This window comes from Podarcis erhardii (assembly GCF_964252035.2).
Source record: "Podarcis erhardii genome assembly, chromosome: 11".
NCBI classification, from domain to species: domain Eukaryota; kingdom Metazoa; phylum Chordata; class Lepidosauria; order Squamata; family Lacertidae; genus Podarcis; species Podarcis erhardii.
This window is the reverse complement of record NC_138501.1, coordinates 33,613,831-33,635,154: the sequence shown is the minus strand read 5'-3', so window position 1 is coordinate 33,635,154 and position 21,324 is coordinate 33,613,831. Positions and strand designations below refer to the sequence as shown.

The window sequence follows — 21,324 nt, the reverse complement described above, 5'->3', positions numbered from 1 at the left end:
TTTAATGATACTTGCAACATGACATGTAGTATCTGGATAAATGACTCTTAAGCTGTATTGAGGAAGGTTGCAAACTATTTCATGCATGCTGATGTTCATAGGAAAAGCAGTGGCTAATTCCCAATCTTGCACCCTACATTAAAACAGGATTTTCTACATCTAGAAATACAGCATATTTTACAAATGTTTTTGGTGGTCATATATTAGGGATTTAATTCACCATGTAATAAAGAAGTGTGGGGAACCAGAGTGATCTGAGTACAGAGTCAGTGAAGCACCATTTGGACCATAAGAGCCATTCAAACTGAACACCCATCTGGTCCAGGGATGGGGAACCCTGTTGCTGGACTACAACTCCCATCATCACCAACAACCAACAGCTATGCTAGCTGGGCTGACCAACAACATATAGACCAACAACATATAGCAGGTCCCATGTTCCCCATCCCTGATGTAATCCAGCATTCTATTCACAGTAAACAACCAGATGTCCCTGGAAAGTGTGCTAGTGGCACTTGGAGGCAAGAGTTCTCTGGAGCTCTTGCTCCCTAGTAACTAGTACTTAGAAGCACGCTGTCTTTGAACTTTGGAGGCTGTGTACAGTTTGAAGGCTGCTGCAACTACTTTGCAAGGCACTGTAGGGATGAAATAGCTCAGATTCAGACAGAAACTGGAAAGAGTACGGCTGATACCTTCATTGTATAGTGTTCATCACATGCTGACACCTGCCCAATTCTTTTGATTGTAAATAGTTTTAACTGATTTTAATATTGTATTTTTACATTGCTGCAACCAGACTCTGGGTCCATAAAGACTGAGTGCAAAAGGAAATGCACAAATCAATTAGTCAAGAGTTTCTCCTGTTTTGAATTATTTCAGTAAAAACCAAACCAGACACTTGTGGGAGACATCTAGCAAGACACTGCAGTGGTAGTTGCTGGCATATCCCTCCATATAGATGTCTCCCACAAGTATCACTGCTAGCAGTGAAGCAATATTTTAGTTTGCATTCCATATGGCTAACTGACCAGAATGCCAACATAAGTCTTTGAATGATACACAGTGAGGATTTATTGTATTAAATCAGCCCTTAACACACTTAAAAGAAAACTATAGGCGCAGGATTCAACAGCAAGGCTGTTTCTTCCTTAATGCTACAGATAGGGAAAACTAGTTTTATTAGCAGACAGAAACCCCTAGAAACAGTCCTAGTTTAAAACCAATTTGTACAATAAAGTCAATTTCTTCATGAAACAAGAAATGGGAAGTAAAAACTATACAGACAATGTTGGAAAACAGTAAACTATTCTTTATTTTAAGTGTTCTTTTATTAAACTTATTCCAAACAACACAAGACTGATCCATGAATCATCTATGGAAAACTGAAGAACAGATTCAGGTGTGAATAGCTGCTACCTAAAATGTTATCTGGAATGTGCATTTTTATTTGGAGAACAGTCTGCCTGATCTAACAGTGAAAAGGCTAGTTGTTTGCCATAAATGCAACACTTTCTGCTGTTTCAAACACATCTTATCTGGTTAGTTCACTGAACATCTGAACGGGTGCTAATCAGCAGCTTAAATATGGGGTGGTAGCCATGAAGGAGATTGCATCTCTGATCATACTTTTTGAAAACGCTATCATGACTGGTTAAATCAGCACTGGACTATTTCTACCCAGTGAGTTCAGGACACCAGTGTATAGCTACTGCAATTTCTAATTAATTTAAATGTTAATTACACAAAAGCAATTTAATGAGTAGTTTGCATTGTACCTTTATACTGCAAGCTTTATATTCCATATTTTCAATATTCTAATTACACTTGCTCAGCAGCGATTCCTACTTCTGAATGAAAATATGCTTGAAGCACTGTCCTAATGCCAATAACCAGACACCCAAGGTACTTGAGAACTCGGAAAAGGACAGGTCAATGGGGACCAAGTATATTGAAAAACAAAGGTCAAAAACTGCTGCTTTGTAGAGCGAGTAGTTGAGAAAAAAGACAAATGTTAACAGCACTGCAACAGACTCTTGGTGCTCTCCCACCCGCTCAGCATTCCGAATATCCTCCAATGAACTATTTCCTGAATGTGGCAATATATTGTTAGCCTGAAAGTCTCTCCCGTTACAGACTTTCTAAATTGGTTCTGCAGAAATGCATAAGTACGTTTGGTTGGAATTACAGTATAAAAAATATAGTGACAGGAGGTGCGTACAGGAAGGAAGAGGCATAAAGACAACAGCAACAAATAAAAATTCAGAACAAAGGCAGAACTAAAAGGGGATAACAAAAAGCTGACTTCAGATAATCTACAATATACATACTGTATTAACTTTCTGCTGTCAGATTTCCCTTAAGACAGTTTCTAATGTGCAACCAATACGTGGTTACATAAACCACAGATTACGTAAACAGGCACATGACAACTACATTGAATAGATACTATGAGCATATAACTCAACTCATTATAAAAACATGGTGTCATTCCATCAAAGTTTGCAGAGCTATCTCCAGGGTAAAATCTTAGGTTCTGTGTATGCCAGAGAGACTATTTCTGCATATTACTGGGAAAACTTTCATCCCCATCTTTTGTTCTGGATTCTACACTGCTTTTTCTCTCAACACCCCTTGGTGCACCTTTTCTGGCTAGGGCTTCTAAAGTTCTCCCCACTATCCATCCATTACAAACTGATAAGGAGACTGAGAATCACCTATTGCTCAATCACAAGTCTTAAATATGGCTTTCGTAATTTCCTTCTCCTTGCTCCTCTCAATACATTCATTGCAACGCGGAACTGCTGCTGTGCAAGTCCTGTCTATTAAGACAACTATAGGAAAGAAGGAGGCCAAGCGCCCCCTTTTACATCTAGCCCAAGCTGCCCTATAAGAAATGTTTCCAATTATTTCACAGTAGCGCTCCCTTTGAAAACTTAGTAGGTACTCCCTGCTTGTCAGCCTACATGCTATACCTCTTTGCCTGTACCTACGCATAGACCCGTAAATTCTGCACAGCTTAAATTTTTCTGGTCCAACTCCTACAAGACATTTATTTCTCCCCCAGCTTAAGGTTTACTCACCCTCTTTTCATCTCCCACCACAACCTCTGAGCCTGAAGCAACTCCAACAATCAGACCTATTGCTCTCCTTCCTTTCAAAACCCCCAGTAATGACCCACAATGTGGAAAAAAGCAGTCTTCACTTTATAAGCTTATAAAGTAAAAAATGCAACATTAGTCATGCAAAATTGTTTTCGCTTGCCACAGCCTTGTCTCTGGGGCAGCGGCAACCCTTCAGTTTTGAGGAAAGGCTGCCTTATTTAATATATTTTGAATACAGATTTTACATAGGACTGACTAGCCTATCAAGCATTATTACTCCACAAGTAATATTATGTCACCACAAGTGGGTGATCTCTTTCAACGCACAATTCTAGTGCAAAAAATCCACTCTCTTAAAAGAGAATGAAAAATTGCATGCTTTTGTGCATTGATACGAAAATGCTGCCTTATATGTAAAGATTTTAATCTGTCACCAGTTTTATTTATAGTCCATTTACAAAGGCATCAATATACATACATGATATGTTCACATCTGTGTGCAATGAATCTGTTTTCAACAGACGATAAGGAATACACACAAAGGATTTCCAGTCTCATGTCTGAGAAGAATTACAATGGTGATATTTGCTACTAGCTACAGTATGCCTTTTGGAATTAGTAAAACAGTGTTCTATCACATGCTGCTTTTAATCAGGAATGCTCTTCAGTGCTGCCGCTGAAAGATCTGCTTCGAACGTGGTTCCGCAGCTGCTCTATGAGTTCCGGGTTTTGCTGCTGTATCTGCTGTGCAAACTGCTGCCCTCTGTACAGAAATTTTTGTTTTTATTTTACAAAGATCAGTAAACGAGGGGAAGCCACTGTTGTGCTGTACTCAAAACACAGGAACCCAAAGCTCAAATTAACTCTACAACTGAAAGAAAGTACTAATCAGACAGCCCATTTGCCCTAAGCTGAGAAAAACATGAAATTTAGAAAGCTGCTCTTCATTTTGCTGAAAAGACAGGGAAAGCACAGGCCAAATGCTCAAATGAAGGATCAGAACATAGATGTGAAGTTGTAACCAGCGACGGCAACAGAAAACAAGAAATACTAAGTCAGCCCCCTTTAAAAACAACTTAAAAATAGACTATTTTCAATATTCCATTGGTCCCTAAGCCCTGCCCAACCTTTACATTCAGTGGATGAGGCCTTGCTAATAGTGTCATGTGTTAGGTATTAAACTACCAGTAACAGGGCCTTCAGAGTGGTTACACCAGCTTTGCAAAATTCTGTACCACTAATCATTAAAGGGACACGTTGTATTTTCAGTTTCAGGCGTCCAATGAAGACTTTTCTATTTAAGCAGGCTTTCATCAACTGAACTGAACAACTAGTTTTGCCTATGGCTGACATTGTTGATAATGAAGGAATTTTATATGCTGTTCGATACTGTTTTAGTGTACAGTGGTACCTCGCGAGACGAAATTAATCCGTTCCATGAGGCTCTTCGTATAGCGGTTTTTTCGTCTTGCGAAGCAAGCCCATTGACAGCTTAGCGGATTAGTGCTATTAGCGGTTTAGCGGCTTTTAGCGGATCAGCTGATCAGCGGATCAGCTGATAAGCGGTTTAGCGGCTTAGGAAAAGGGGGGGGGAAAGGGGGAAAAACCCGCAGGAACTCGCAAGACATTTCGTCTTGCGAAGCAAGCCCATAGCGAAATTCGTTTTGCGAAGCGCCTCCAAAACGGAAAACCCTTTCGTCTAGCGGGTTTTCCGTCTTGCGAGGCGTTCGTCTTGCGGGGCACTACTGTACTCATGTCCTAATATACTTCTTACGTATTTGCATGCATAATACTGCTTGATCATTCCTATGGACAAGCAGTCTATAAAATTTAATATGAATGAAAAGAACCTCATAAATAAATAATTTTCATAAATATTAACTTGCAATTGCAGTATGTACGTCACTTACGCATGTATGAGACTTGAGAGATCAGTGAGGCCACCAACACCTGCCGCAGGGCCCCCTATAGCATTTGTCATCATTCCCGACATCCTAAAGATTTTAGGTACATGGAGAAATATAGGCATTAGAATGTGTGTATGTGTGTGTTCGTGAGATATATACATTTAGCAAGTGTTCTCTGCCATATTATATAAAAAAAATAAGCTACAAGTAAATGTAGCTGTCGCTCTGGGAAGGACGTCAATTGGCACAACTTTCCCTTGCACAACTCCAATTAAAGCAACTGAGAGTTTTAGAAGGCACAGCTGCTCTCTTGCACAATTCTGAGTCATTGCAATGGGGATCTGTGCTTGAGAAATTCCTGTTGAATTCTTCCGAATAACAATAAAATATTTTGCTGATAAAAGTATGATTTGGTAATAAAGTATTGGTCTTCTGCACCTCCTTTAATCTATTCAAGGTCTGTTCATGTATTATGTTGTCTCTGAGATCCCAGTGTCAGTTTTGATTCTAGGGTCTTAAGCCTCTTCTTCACCTATCTGCAGCACACATAATATTTGACAGGTTTTGGCTCTTGGCAATCCCTGAATTGCTGCTTATTACTAGCAAGAAAAATGATTAATGACTTTTTAGCCCTAGGGAGTGCCTTCTGCGGGGGGGGGGGGGGAGCGGAGGGAAGAATTGTGTGCCCATGAGGTGAAAACTTCTAGTTCAGAGTCCGTCCGTCCCCCCAACCATATCCTCTGTGGTATGCCAAAGACTTTTTCACTTATGTCTTTCAACAGAGACTCCATTCTTAGTTCATACTTACAGTTGCTGAACTTGAGGATTCTGCATTAAACTCGCTGCCTGAAATAGATGAAATTGAGTTGTAATACAGCCAATGTTTAGCCCATAGCACAGTGAATAAAGAGGAGGCTTGAAATTCCACAGCATTGTGAACAGAGGTCAAACCTTTGACCAGCCCCAAGCTGTCTGGCAAGCAAATGCCTTGGGCTCGATCCAAACCTGCTGTTTTGCAAACAGAAGGGCTTTCTCAATTTGCAGAAGCGACCTGGATCCAGAGGAAGCTCCTGCTAGAGGAAAAGGGACGAGGCAATTTTTGCCAATTTCCATTGCCCTCTGCGGCTCTAAGAGCCACCTCCCACACTGTTCTGGAAGATGTTCCAACATTCTGGAGCAGGTTTTCAGGTAGCATAGGGGGGCTTTAGGGGGCAACTGGCAAAAACTGCATCTCCCTCCTTCCCTTCTGCCTATGAGAGCACCCAGTTAGCAGAGTTCCATTCCAAAAGCTCTGGATCCAACACCTTACGGGGTCTCAGTTTTGAGAGGCTCATAGAAAACCTCATTTTACCAGGATATACAATGTAGGTCCAGTTTCTAAGCAGCCATAAGACCCTCCCCAAAACTATTTTGAAATGCATTCCAAAAACTTGGGAGCAGAATTCATTATAGCAAAACAAAAGAATCAGTGACAATCTACCATGGGGTTTGTCAGCATTGAGTAAGAAGAGTTGAGGTTTCTAAATTGCTCTTCAGGAGAGCAAAATAAGACATGAAACAGAAGGAGGACATGAAACGGAAACCACAAAAAATAATTTTAAATGCACTTACCATGCTAATGAAGGCAGGATTGTTTATCAAGCTTGCCATGTCAAAACTTAATCCAGTTCCAGTCTGAAAATTAAATATATGCATCAATCCTGTACAAAGTAGCACCGAGTCATTACAATAGTTGAATAAATAGTTTGAAAGCCAACTTACAGGACTGGACATGTCTCTCAACTTCTGTTCGGCTATTTTCAGATTTGACTTATAGGAGTCATTTTCCGGATCAAGGTCCAGTGCTTTTCGATAGCTATTAATTGCTTCTTGGTATTTGTTCATTGAAGTCAGAGCCAATCTGATATGAACAAAGGAAGCCAATGTGAAAAAGCCAATATGAAAGAGTATTTGTATTTTCTGATCTAATTTGCATTCATTTAAATGAAAAAAAATGTAAATGCTGCTTAAATTCTAAGGAAGTAGACTCTAGTCCACAAAACTTTTAAGACATAAGAAGTCTATTTTGGCTTTGAGGTGTCAGGGAACTCCCAGCAGTGAACTAGAGTGTTGCCTACCTACACTGACTGGCTGGTGTCCATTGAGACTAGGAGAGCGGGAGGCAGGAAGCCCAACAGTAGCTGAAACCAGAACCAGTGACAAGCAGAGTCACCTTCTGACTGGTTGTAAGTAAGAAGGCAGACATATGGGGGCAGGGTGAGGTTGGTGGGGCAGTACCTCATTCAGTGCCAGTGCCAGACTATTCTGTGCTCTAGACAAGACAAACTACTTGCAAAGTTAACTTCAATTTTCAAAAACAGATGTCTTGTATAAATGATAAAATTCTTCAAAGTATAAAATAAAAGTAAAGTCATATGAGAAATTTACAGCAAGCCTGCCGCTCACTTGCATTTAACTTCAAGCTTGACAAAAAAAATAAAAGGGGGCAGGGTTCTAGGAAAAATGTAAGTGCAGCGATTTTAAAAATGGCTTTCTAGGGGGTCGTTCTGGCTTTACATGGTTTTGCTTGCATGCACAATAGCCAGGAACAAAACCCCCATGTAAGATGCAAGTTACTAGTAATTTTGTACTAGTAATTTTGGCTGTTCAGCTAAAGGTTGAAAGGTTCAGCTAAATTCAAAATTGCACATCTGCAGTCCTAGGTAGCCCAATAAAGGTATCATCTCACCAGCTTTGTCTCTTTTACAGAGGGTCCAACTTAACCAATACCATCTAACTCAAATATGTTTCTTATTGCAATTAGCACTGTAGTTGTACATCTAATGTTTTAGGCCAAACAAAATTAATAGTTGCTATTGCTGCTGTATCATTCTCAATGACATCTATATTGACTCCTCTTAGACAGAGTCTGCAGTGTTTATGTACTGGTAGAATAAAATAAATCTGATAGGCAGTTGCCAAGCGATCAGAAATTATTCCAGGGGCATACTGTAAGTGTGGCGAGAGTTTGATAACTGATGTGTAAGTGTGTTAGGACAACACACTTTAATTTGATGTTCAAACAAGTTAGGTTTACTTACCCCATTCTTCCATATGCTTTGCTATATTTTGGATCTATTGCTATAGCTCTTTCACAGTCCGTTATTGCTTCATTATGGTTACTCAACTTACTTTGAGCAGCAGCTCTGAAGTGAAAAAGAAAAAGAACAAAGAGTGCAGCTAAGAAAAGTGTATATCAACAACGAGACTATCCATCCACTCATCAACCCAATCCAGTAATGTTGACATCGTAACATTTAAACTAATTTGCAGCCCAATCCTAATCATGTTTTCTTGGAAATTAATTCCAATCAATCTCAGCAGAACTTAATTCCAAGCAAATATATTTAGAATTGCAACCCTATCCCCAGCAAAGTCACCTGAACAAAACTAACTTCGCAATGGAATGAACTGGACTACTTAAGGAAATGTAGTGGAGTTTTTATAGGGGGGGAAACCATGCTGGTGATCAAACAAGGACAAGAGTTTGCAGCCGTGTTCTGGGGAACTGTAGATATATAGACAGATGGTAGGACTGATATAATTCATTGTTCCAAGTTTATTTACCTGTTGCAATAATAGACTGCATTATTTGGATCCAGTTCTATAGCCTGAGTATAACAATCCACCGCAGCACCATAATTTTCTTCCTTCATGTGATTATTACCTGAAATAAATTGCAACAATAAAATTTTGTGTATAATTGGAATGCTGATGTATTAAACAACAGCCACAGATTGTTATAAACTACACCACATAAAGCACTTTTATGACTCTGTTGCCCTTTGCAACTGTCTTTTCAGAAACAAATTGCTTTCAGCAGTATAACACATGCCAACTAGAACTATGCATGCCTTTCCCATGCAATTTTCCTTGATACAAAATGACACAACATATGACCTTTGCTTGTGGAAATTCAAGAGATTTCGTCATTTTAAACAAGGAGGAAACTGGGTAGAATAAGCGAGTCAGTATAGTTTAGTAGCTAGAGTACCATAACTGTATCTGAAAGCTTTGTGTTTAGACGCCGTGTCATAAATGAGTGGGGGCCTTGGACATATCACAGAACTGCAGCCTTCGTGCCCCAAATCTCTAAAATGGGGGAAGCTTTTATTACCTATTTCATAGGCCTACAGCATGGGTGAACGGGATAACAACTGTAAGGATTTGCAGTACGTATATATAAAATACTTAACAGTTATTCAGTATATCTGTTCTATCTCTCTGTTCCATCTGAATCAGGAGAGGCAGTGGAGGTGAGAGCTTAGAGATGGTGATGGGCTTTATGTAGGTCAGTAAAATGAAGCTGAATCCTGAAAAAACTGAGTTGGTATGTTTCCTGAGTTATCACATCAGGGAGGTGTGAAGATGGCCTGTTCTGGATGATACCACGCTCATCTGGAAGGAGTAGGTCTGCAGTTTGGCAGTGCTCCTGGATTCAACACCGCCACTGCGAGCTTATCCCTCACAGAGTTACAATTCCCATCAACCCTTAACGAACTACAATGCCCAGCATTCCGGGCGGGGGGGGGGGGGGAGAACATGCCTTAAAGGTGTTGCTTGCAATCAGCACACAACAGAGACAGGAAATCTAACTCATTTTTATGGAAGTCTTACTTAATTCAGTGGGATTACTTCCAAACAGAGCTGCAAGTGTATTAAAGAAATGTTAATCTACTAATTAGATAGGCAATTAAATTTGCACACAGGCACAAATCATATTTCTGAAGCAATAAGTATTTTGTTCTATTTATTTTTATTTTGTATGATGACAATAAAACACTTGGGGGGCAGGAATCACCTAACAAGCCCTTTCAGTGGAAGCCATGCACAAGGACTTCTGCTTGTGTAGCGTGGCTTCTCCCCCATGGCCACCCCAAATTTGGCTCCAAGGGAGGTCAGAAGAACCTCCAGAACAGTGGGGGGGGGAGGGAGGAGAATGGAGGATTATTCCATCCGGCAAGCTGAAAATATTATGCTGACGGAGCAATTTCAAGAGTGTGACATTGAATTCCTCCCTTGTTTAATAGCAGTTATCTCAGAAGACACACACTCTCTGTGTAAGAGAGAAGGGAGACTGCCTCTTCCAAGACTGAACTACTCACCCACAGCTTTTTATACAAGTTTGTATTAAAATATATATTTTAACTGCTGCCCAATTAAATGAGGGAACCTTTTTAGTAGTTTAGAAGTTTTTAATTGAACGAGTCCAGCTCACTAACTTTGCAGCCCTACTTTCAAGTAAGTGCTTTTTCATTTCCTTCAGAGCAGCCAGCAGACTATTCCTTTCTATTATACAGCATCTAATGCAATACGCAACAGTTCTCTACTAACAGGGTTGGCTAGAAGCCTGAATAGCTGCGCATCATTCATGAACCATACTTCAATATGGCCGACAACTGAACTACAAACGCTATGGCAAAATGGAATGGTATGTTTACTTCTTCTCAGTTACATACCTTCATCCTTCAGCTGGTCAGCTTTCTCAAGATCCTCTGGCAAAGAATCTGAGAGAGGCAGTATCTCATTCTATATGAATTTTAAAGAAAGGTAAATCTCATTTTTTAAATAATCTTATCTAGATTTAGCTACCTCTATTACCAGTCTTAAATGGAAATTTAGCCAGAGTGGGCCTATCAGCAATGAGAAGGCCAATAAGCTAATATTAGCTTATTCTGCATGGTACAGATGAATAATCTAAAAAAGGGCAAGAAAAATCAGTTGGTATAAAGGATATGACTCTCATTTTTAAGTGCGTCAGGGAACTGAGACACCAATCAAAATAATATAGTAATCTGGAATATTCAAGTATGAATTGCATTTACTGCACTGGGTTTTAAAACAAAACATTCAGCTCTTGGGTGTGAAAGTGCAGAGATCCATGCTGGACTCAGTTGCATGCAGTCAGCTTCTACAACATTGATTATCTATCTGAGCACGTGACTGTCTTCTGCCCAAAACAAGTGGTGAATATTGCAAAACCTGTTTAATAAATATGCAGATTCCTGCATGCAGCTCAACGCTGGGTGCTGGAAATTTGTAATCTAGCTGTTAACTCAGTAACAGGTACCTGACCCTCAGAACGTTTGTACCCATATAAAAGTCTAATTTATTTTAAAATTAAACACTTGCTTTCAAGTAAAAACTTGGCACACACATATCAGGATAGTAACTACTGCGTATTTATTCATTTTTAGTTCATCTGTACGTATATATTTACTTGTTACTGAAGCCTCTTTTGAGAGATTACCAGTGTTTTAACAATCATTATTTTGGCTTAATAAGATGAAATATGAATGAACCTTGTACCTGCACATGCAGTTTGTTCTGCTGCCCTTTACTGGCCTGAATCCAACATGGTAGTCTCCTGTCCAAACCAGGAGACTATACTTACCAGCCTTGGAACAAGACAGGATGGAACAAGACTACAAATTTAAGTAAGCCTCAACTCATGGTTTTAGATTCTGGCTTGCTCCAAAGATGGTGACCACCAAGTTTTCCTGTTCAAACTATGGTTCATTGGTGGCTTCTTCATTGAATTCAGGTGTGTTGCAAAAGCAGTAGAAAAAGAGTTGCATGTGAGGCTCTTTGTTCTTAGCTTATTAAGGGCAGATATGATTGTCTGAACCAGACCACTAGTCCCTTTTCTTCAACTAACATGCTAGAACTAAAACAGTCTAAGAAAATAAAAACTGTGCCCTGTTAAAATTATTTAAGTTATAAACATATCTGCTCCAATACAATCTTACCTTGTGACAAGAATCTTCAAACATTTCTGTCAAACGTATAGGTACTGCAAGATGGGAATCCTCCAAATTAATTTTAAAGACTGTCTCCAAACACTGAATTGCCACTGTAGAGAAATATGTTTTGTTTTGTTTTTTAAAAAGGAAACCACCTGTTAATTTACCAATATATACGAGTAACACAAATTCTTCTTCATTCCATGGTTGCTGCCTTATAATGACAATTCACTAACACCAGAATCAAACCCACTATTGCGGAAGGGTGACCATATGTATGCCATGATAGAAGAAAGGCAGGATATTAATGGCAGAAAGCAAAGAACTTGAAAGAAATCAGAGGTGGATTTTGGCAGCTAAATCTGTGCAAATCAGCAAATATAACATGTAATGGATCAATAAAGCACTGCCTTCTCTCAGTCAACACCAATTGACCCAGACTCAGTTGACGAACCTGGCCACAGGAACGTGCTTCATCAATAAGTACTTATAGATTTAAGTAGTTATTTATAAATACTAGTCAGCTTTCTCAGCCTCCATCAAAAGGCAATTTGGATTAGAATTTCTTTGGAAATGTACTTCATATGGGGAAAATAATGGTGTGGCTGTTTGTATCATGTCTTCCTAGTTTCTAAGTCAACTACACCCTTTGGCCACTTTCACAAGAAATGGTAAACCATGGTTTAACGCTATAAGCCTGACCTAGAACAAGCCTGAGGGGATCCTTAGGCCCACACAAACCTCCTTCCTGCCCCACAACTTTGGCAGCATTTAGGCTTATTTTCCCTGAAACTTGGCTTGTTGTGTCATCTGGACTGAGGACTGAAATTTATAACAAACTAATCAAGTCAGCTGGAGAACCCATGGTTTGAATTAGGCTTGCTTCTATACCGATCAGAGACCAACCACATTCATGTACTCCTACATTGTCAACTCTTTCCGACAGGCAGCGAGAGCTGGGCAATCATTCCTCTCTATGGCTAAATAAGGACAGACTGGGCCTATCTTGATAACTTGCAATATTTATTTCTCTCTCTCTCTCTCTTTAACGTCACAAAAATGTTTGATTTAACAAAAGTGCACGTGTTATCCAAGCAAGAAAAACAAACGAACATGCCATCCGCACAACTTCCATTAGTACCAAAGGTGCAGAGTTTCTAAAATAATAACGGGCCTTCTAGAACAAACTGCATCATCTGTTTGCAATTGCTATAAAGCACTCTGACCTCCTGAGATAGAACAGTCTAAAATAAACAAATGGTTTCAAATAAAATTTTATTTAGGTTTGTGATACTTCCAAACAATTTTCTGGAATTCGGAATGGTTTTATAGGATATCAACGTTATTAAGTTACTTTGCTGTTAAAGAATAATGAGCATGTTTTGTAGTAAAACTATTGCAACAGCTTCACTATTCTCCTACCCCTTACTCCAAAAGTTTCAGGTAATGTACATCAGCCTTCCCCAAACTGATGCCCCCTCCTGTTTTGGACCAAAACTCCCATCAGTTGCAACCAGCATGGCCAATAATCCTAGGATGATGAGAGCTATAGCACAAAACATTTAGAGGGACACCATGATGCAGGAAGCTAATGTATACTGATACTCTCTCACAACAAACCTGTGAGGTTAGGGCTTGGCGTTAGGTGGTAAGATTTGCAGTTCAGGTTGGATTTTAACCTGGGTTTCCCCAAACTGAGTACAACACTGTATATTTACTACACTACACTGCTTTTGTTTTGGAAAAGGAAACTTTTAACCTGGAATTATTTCCAAACCTTTCCAAAAAAACCTGTCAATTGTTCATTTATTTTAACAATTTTTTCCTAACAAAAAGCCAAGCTGCCTTCTTTTTTATTGCTGAGATGCTTTCCATGCCAGCAGGCTCAACATGGGATTACACCCTCAATCTTTGCAGGCCCGCAAGGCCTAAAAAACACCGAATACATATCCCCCCAGCAAAACTGCATTTGATGTTAAGAAAAAACCTGTGAAAAACAAGGGAGTATGGCAGAGTGGCACATGACACAAGGGCAGAGCAGCATTCACTGGCATGGGGAAAAGGGCACAACAGGGTAACAGTAAGTATTGGGGGCCCCTCCAAAATAGAAGCAGCCCACAGGTGCACATCTGTGGAGCCACTGCCAGCTCATGAGTTCCCTGGACCTCTGCCCTGCCTCTCCCATTCCTGGGGAGTGCCATCACCACTTGAAGAGCACCATAGATGCTCCACCTCCCGCCAACCCCCATATATTACGACTGGGAGTAAGGCAAGGCGGAGGATGAAGGGACTTCTACTGCAGATTCTTCCATGCATGAAGTTGCTCAATTCCTGCTGCCCATACTAGGAATTGGTACTCTGCTGGTCAAGGTACGTGCTGTGCCAAGGAACTCAGAATTCCCATATATTTATGTAGGAGCGTGTAAAAGGTCTTGTAAGTCATACAAAGGGCCTCGATTGCTATGCAATTTGTGATGCCTCCCTGATTAGTCCCATCATCTTGCTGCACTCACTTTGCTTAATAGGTCATGACTCCTCCTCTTTGTTTCTATATAAGCTTCCTATTCCTGTCTATGCCCTCAATCTGTGCAACCACTCACACACACTATATATATATATGTCACAAGTGGGAAGCCTGTGACGTGCTAGATTAACGTTGGACTTCAGCTTCTACCATCCCTGACCAGTGGCAATGCTGGCTGGGGATAATGGGAGTTGGAGCCCCATGTTGGAAAGTCCCATGTTCCCCATCCCTATCTATAGCCTGATCCATAGCCTTCTCAATATAGCTTCTCATGAAGCTATATTGCTTCATGCTCTGCTTGAGCTTTAATATATCTCTTTCCCTGCTACTTAATCTCACTGTATGCTTGGATCGCTTACACTTGGAAAAATTCTACTGTCTAATCAAGCACAAATTTCCTAATCCCTCAGCATGTCAATTCCATTTGACTCTATCTTGCTGGGTTATGCCTATGCAAGTACTGCAGTTCACTGTTCTGAACAAAAGGGGGCCACCACTGAAGAGACTTGATCCTGTGTTGCCATCCTCCAAACCTCCTGTGGAGGAGGAACATGAAGCAGTGCCTCAGATGAGCTCAGGGTCCAGGTCAGTTCATTTACAGCCTAGCAATCACACATCTATATCCAGTGCAGAATAAGACAATTTCATGTATGTAATGAATCTGCTGTTGGCCTACAGATGGCTCCCAAATGAACTATGGTTTTGCCATCATCTCCTTTCAACTCTCGGGTAGGAAGTACCTTGAGAAACTGCAGTTGACTACAGGCAGGATGGGAGCCACTCCCAGCTGAAATTCCCTCAACATGGAGGGACAGACCTAGAGCTAAACCTCCCTATCCTTGCCTTTGATCTAAGCATGTCACATGGAAGACTCTACTGTGCCTCTGTGGTGTATGAAGCAAGAAAGATGAGCCTCACCAGTCTCCAGAAGCAATTTTTGGCTACCAAGCCCACCCAGTTTGTGGTTTCCTGCCAACTGAGCCTCATTGTTGTTCCATGTAAACTAAGAGCATGAGGATCAGGGCCAATGGCACATCTACTGCAGCATCCTGTTCTCATATTGGCTGCTCAGATGCCTGCAGGAAACCTGGATGCAAGACCCGAGCATGAGAGCATTCTCTCCTCTTGTGGTTTCCAGAAACTGGTATTTAAAAGCATTGCTGTCTCTGATCATGGAGACAGATCATAGCCATCATGGCTAGTTGCCTTATCCTTTATATATTTGTCCAATCCTCTTTTAAAGCCACCCTAGTTGGCATCCATTGCTGCTTCCATCACTGCCTCCTGTTGGAGTGAGTTCCACAGTTTAACTATGCACAGCATGTAGAAGTACTTTCTCTTATCTGTCTTGCATCTTCCAACATTCAGGAAGACAAAACAGGCGCCAGGTCTGGCTGCCCACTGCAATCTGACCCAGCTCTCTCCAGGGGTTACGCACTGCAAGAGAACATTGGTTGTGTTTCGACAAGCTGTCTTTCTGGGAAGTCTGTCTGCTATTAGTCATCTTCTAACAAGGTGTCTCTGCTTGAAAACCTCCAGCACAGAATAAAACAAACACAGCTTTAATGCCTCTCTTGGTTTTCACACATTTGACATCAACACTTCCATCAGGCATCATGACTCTTCAGTCATCACCACAAACCTTCCAAGCTTTCTTGTTCATCTGATGTGAATGCATCCATCTGACTCTGTTCTCGCAAGAAATGGATGACAGCATATACAAGGCGTTTGACAGAAGACATTTTCAAGGTCTGTGAAGCTCCCCTGAATCACAAAAGTAAGAACAATCAAATTAGTTCTAAGGAAATAAAGGGAAACCCATTAAAACTGAGAACGCAAAAGCTTTTAGATTTCAACAACAGTTTTTCTGGATACTACTTTACTGAATTCCGCTGAGGTTAGAAGAGTTTGTTGTGGATAATGAAGACTCCTTTATCACATACTATAGGGCTCTGCCCATTCCAACATTTTTTTTAAAAAAATCAATTAAACAGTATTTCATTAACCAATCCTTTTTGCTTTCCCCCATTGCTGTTCCTCTCCAAAAACCAAAACAGGGAAGGGATAAGGCGTAGGTCGGCAAACTAAGGCCTGTGGGCTGGATCAGGCCCAATTGCCTTCTGGATCCGGCCCGCGGATGGTCCAGGATGGTCCAGGAATCGCACATGCAAGCTTTCCCTCTCCTTCCCTCGGTGGTGGCGCCGGCACCTCCTCCCTCCCTCCCTCCCTCCTGGCTTCTCCCTGCCCTGCCTAGAGGAGGAAGGGGGCTGGGCTTTGTTGGTGCCAGCAGCAGCAGTGCTCAAGCAGCTGCCATTTTAAGCAGCCCTTCTCTGGAGCCCTTTTGTACACTGCTCATTGTCCCCTCGCTGCCGCCGCCAGTCCCTGCAGCTCGCAAGACACAGGTAAGCAGCCACCAGGGCTCGTCCAGTGCTGTGGAGAAGGGAGGGGAAAGTCAGGGGGGATGGCTTATAGTCCGGCCCTCCACAAAGCCTCCCGTTGAAAAAGTTTGCTGACCCCTGGGATAAGGAGTGCTTATAGAAAGACAGGGTCCCCGCCCCCCAGGCCTTGGGCACCGATAAATTCATCAAATTACCTTTTATCTTCTTAACTGACTTTGCCCCTCTGCCTTGCTACCATCTGTAGACTGAGAGATCCGATCATGCACATAGCTGATTTGTTGGGATTTGCCTCCCAACATGCAACTGCTGCACTTCAAAGAGCCAAAATGTGGGGATGCAGGAAGCAGTTAAGCCTGTTAAGCTCTCTATTTCCCTGCATGAGGACTGAGGGAAGAACTAAGAATCTCACAGCATACCAAAACTAACCAATTTATAATGACAGAAACTTTTGTGGCTTAGAGAAGCCCCTTCAACAGAGACATAAAGTGTCACCCTCAGCTGGCAGGTATGCATACAAATGGGTGCAATGTATTGTGGGTTTTATTCTGTTTTCTTTTCCTTATATATTTGAAAAACAGTGAAAACATCATGCTTTTAAAAAAAAATGGGCACAAAAGGGAGGAAACGGAGTAGTTGGAAATGATACGGAACCAAGCGGTGATCAACAATATACAATTTATCAAGTAGGCCAATTCTGTTCATTTGGATCTGAGCAGAGACAATGATTTCATTTCGCAACACAGAAATTAATTTCCTGACTCTGGAATTTCTAGATTTTTCTTCTGGGTCTTTTCTTCTGCCCTATGGTAAAAAAGGTAAGGTGAAGGGACTCCTGGACAGTTAAGTCCAGTCAAAGACGACTATGGGGTGCAGCGTTCATCTCACTTCAGGCCAAGGGAGCCAGCATTTATGCTGGTAGGAACCTGGTTGTGCTGGCATTGCTACCCAACACTGTCTGCCTATTGGGGTGGAGCATATTCATACCGGTAGTTCTATCAACTATATGCATGGATTCGGTTGGGTTGCAATATTGACTTCTGGGAGGGGTTAAAGTGAGAAAGAGAGAGGTTGCTGCAGTTTGGGTACAGTTTCCCCAAAGAGCAGAACTGGGGTGTGTTTCCTGGTCTGTTCAAGTGTTCTCCCTAGTTCTCAAAATATGGAGGCTATTATTTTTAATAACCTTTTATTGGATTTTATAAACAAGGATCGTAGGAATAATAATACAAATAAATATACCAAGTCTTCTTATTTCATTTGTATATCACAAAAATAGCATAATAAATTTTCAGTAATACCTACAACATATGGTTCATTATTAGTGATCAATGTGTAAGTTCTTGGTTCCTGAATTTAAACAAAAACAAAGAACAGAGATAACAGATAACATTCAGCATCACATAGCCGAACATCCAATCAGGAGCCCTTGTGATTGTACTTAGAATAAGTATGAGTAATAGTCATTTTCCCTCTAATTTTACCAATGAAACAATATCAAGTGTTGGTCTGTTTATGAATGCAGGAGGGGGCGTTCAAAGGGAAGACAATAATTTATGTTTCAGTAAAATTGAGATAAACCAAACTGAGCCAAATGTTGTACATTTTCTGGACTACTGGCATATGGAGGCTATTATGATCTATGATCTATGCTTGGTGGCTCATACTCAGAGGCCAGGGGAGCGAGTCGTAGTGCTAAGATTCTGTGAACCTTGAGGGGGTTAAGATGGGGCGAGCTTGGGTTCCAAATGAGCTTTTAGAAATTGCTTGAAGCCTGAGTTTGGGAGGAAGCTTGGCACATTCCATATCCTTAAGGGAACTCTTTTCTTCATTTAATGGCAAACCAAGTCCCAGTGCTGAAGAATGAGTGCACTCACCACCGGAGACAAGAACTCAGACTACATGTTGCTGGGCTCAAGATGTTCACGAAATACAGCAGGTCTGTCACTATGGATCTTATGTCTACTGTGAGGCTGCATTTTGGGTTTTGCTGAGACATGCACTTTATTTATTTATTTAAAACATGTCTAAATCATCTTTCAATTAGATATTCCCGAGGTAGTTTAGATTGTTAGGGGGGAAACAAAAAACAAATGAAACGACAACAATCGATAAAACATTTTGCAAGTAAAAGGAAGCTTCCTGGTAAATATTTTGAACTCTTCCTATCACCATCCTACAGCAACTCGCATGCACATTCCAGCTAGGCCTCAGGCTGGCCATGGTTATTTACACAATGCATAAGCATATTAGCCATGGGCAAGAGATGAAATGATGAAAACAGCAGCAGCTGCCCCACCCACTCTCCCCAAATCCACCAACTACCACCAATGTATGGAATGTCCTTACGGACTCTGTAAAGCACTATGCTCACTGATGCTGCTATAGAAATAAATTATTAATAATAATAATTTATCACCTCTCAATGCAGCCCCAAATTGCTTTCCACATTTTTGTTTGAAATGAACCACACAACTGAACTGATGGAAATGGCAAAGGGAAACATGCCCTTTTATGAAAATAAATATAATAACTGTCTTCTTCCAACATAGACCTGCCCTTTAGGATGAAGACTAGAACATGGTGACCTCAATGCAAACTTGTGATTAGTGACACAGTGCTGACTCAGAGCTTCATTTGCATCCAGCATCATCTCTGTTAGAAATTATGTAACTTATGGGAAATTTTCCCCAGTACAACTTCATAGGTTCTCCTCCTCCCCACCGCCCGCTGCCAAATTTACCCTGAAAAGACTTCATAATACCGATGCTAAAAATACTGTTTGCACTATTAAGGCTGATGATGAACATCCAAAGGGTTGCTAGCCAATGGCGAAGCAAAAAGTGTTGTCATATAATAATAAATGGTGTGTTTGTTTTAATGGTGGCGCAGCCCACTTGAGGCAAACGTTGCCGAGCGCAGGAGGATGCAGCGTGTCCTTAATAACGGCAGCATTTTGCATCCCCCGGTGCACTTTATGGAGTTATATAACTGGCCGCTTCTATTTCGGAAAACGTTATTCCTTGGGAATGCTGGTTCACCCACAAACAATAGGCACAGTTGGCAGGTGGACAGCTTCAGGGCTGGGAGCCCACGAGCCGAGGACAGTCATGCAATGCGTACCCAACGCGGGAGAAACCCTGCCAGCGACCCGCCTAGGAAACCCGACCCAAACACCTCCGCTCGCCCATTTTCTCCGTCTGGCTAGGCTACGTCCACCTCAGGTGCGCGAGCCAGACCGGGATCGCGCCGGACGCTAAGGCGGGAGACGGCGAGCTACCTGAGGGGTGGAGGCGAAGACCTGCAAAAGGGGGAAGGCAAGCGACGGGGATGCTGGGCGCCCTTCCTCACCCACATGCGCACCAACATCCCGTCCCTCCTTCTTGCGCGGGCGGCTACGGCGGCAGCCGCCTCTCTGCGGCTTTTGCGCGGCACACTCCAGGCAGAAGGGCAGGGCAATGGCAGAAGAGCTTACCGCGCCAGCAGGATCAGGAGGAGGAGGAGGAGGAGGAAGACCGGGCGGGCGGAGCAATGGCTGTCCGCTACCAAGCTGCTTTCGTCCGCCGCCGCCGCTGCTGCTGCTATGTGAGGCACAAACTTGTCCCCGGCTCGCTCCCGAGGCGTTGTTGTCGTCCGTGGGAAAGGGAGGGAGGGAAGGCGGGCGCGTGTCTGAAGGGGGCGCGCCTGCGCGGCGGCGGCGGCGGCGGCGGCGGGAACGAGACCTGGCCCGGCGGAAGTGAAGGCGCAGCTCGGCTGGGCGGCGAGCGCGCGAAGCGGCAGCGGCGGGGGCTGCAGGCGCACGTGGGGGGAGCGGTGCGTGCGCCCCGGCAGGCGGCGCAGGGAGCTGGGAGCGGCCGGCGCGTGGGAGCGGAGAGGGGGGCGTCCTTGGCTGGGAGCGGGGCTGCTTTTCCCTTCATGCTGTCCTTGGGCGTCTCCGCGGGCCGAAGCTTCTGCAGGTACCCCGTGCAAGAAAGACCTCGCCTCACCTGCACAGGAGTAAGGCGGCAGCGGGAGGGTCTCGGGGGGGATCCGTTCGCCCCGCGTGGTATCTGAAGGACGCTGGTGGGAGGGGGTCTGGCTGTCTTTTCCCCCTCCTGGCCGCAATATCTTTTGTGTGGCACAAGTGCATTAAGCGGCCATGCCCTCCCTTCCGCGGTGGGAGTAGCCGTTTGGTAAAATCGCTCCTATAGCATAGGTTAACCACCCTATCGCCTTCCCTTGAACTGTTTCCAGCGCCCGTTTCTTCCTTCAGATGCTCGCTGCTAAGGAAGAAAGCCATACCTTATTCTTAAGGGTGTTTCAAATAGACGCAGAGGAGGGGATCGCTGCGGTTTAGGAGTTGCCATCCCTGAAAAAGAAGATCCCACCCCACCCCACTTCAGCCGGAAGCCGCTTCTTGAACATATTGGCCACAATTTTAGCAAGGCTCCGGCACTCAGAATGTGACGGAAACTATCGAGCATGCAAAAAGAAGAAAAGGGGCACACTATGGGTATCTATTTATTGTGACATGAGCCTTTGCAGGCAGCAACCTGCATTAATGTGGGATGCATTCAAGGAACATCTTATGTATATTGAGTCCACATGTCATGATTTCAATAGCATTATATTTTTAGA

The 21,324-nt window shown here is 42.5% G+C and overlaps 2 protein-coding genes across 3 annotated transcripts in view; one reads left to right on the top strand and one right to left on the bottom strand.

The window, feature by feature from the left end:
- Nucleotides 1-1,047: 1,047 nt before the first annotated feature.
- SGTB (small glutamine rich tetratricopeptide repeat co-chaperone beta) lies at nucleotides 1,048-20,330 on the bottom strand. Its single transcript, XM_081880790.1, has 11 exons — nucleotides 20,183-20,330; nucleotides 15,957-16,078; nucleotides 11,797-11,900; nucleotides 10,507-10,576; nucleotides 8,615-8,714; nucleotides 8,089-8,193; nucleotides 6,770-6,908; nucleotides 6,620-6,682; nucleotides 5,817-5,854; nucleotides 5,012-5,095; nucleotides 1,048-3,864 (listed from the first exon to the last, which is right to left on the bottom strand). The coding sequence occupies exons 2-11, from the start codon at nucleotides 16,054-16,056 to the stop codon at nucleotides 3,753-3,755; spliced, it is 915 nt and encodes a 304-aa protein (XP_081736916.1). The 5' UTR covers nucleotides 16,057-16,078; nucleotides 20,183-20,330; the 3' UTR covers nucleotides 1,048-3,752.
- The window catches only part of NLN (neurolysin), a gene marked incomplete at its 5' end in the record, with an annotated part of 29,249 nt that continues 28,163 nt past the window's right edge, over nucleotides 20,239-21,324 (top strand). The window contains one exon of one of the 2 annotated variants that reach the window (XM_081880725.1): nucleotides 20,239-20,663. In XM_081880725.1, coding sequence (XP_081736851.1) covers nucleotides 20,239-20,663 — 425 coding nt within the window. Of the gene's footprint in view, nucleotides 20,704-21,324 lie in introns of both variants that reach the window. The other variant, XM_081880726.1, reaches the window with a different exon arrangement.

What these genes read in the sequence shown, in the direction of transcription:
- SGTB (XM_081880790.1), bottom strand. Translation starts at nt 16,056, where the DNA reads ATGTCTTCTGTCAAACGCCTTGTATATGCTGTCATCCATTTCTTGCGA. An exon ending in TTGAAGATTCTTGTCACAAG is followed by an intron (nt 10,577 to 11,796) that starts GTAAGATTGTAT and finishes AAATTCATATAG; the next exon opens with AATGAGATACTGCCTCTCTC. An exon ending in TGAGAGACATGTCCAGTCCT is followed by an intron (nt 6,683 to 6,769) that starts GTAAGTTGGCTT and finishes TTTAATTTTCAG; the next exon opens with ACTGGAACTGGATTAAGTTT.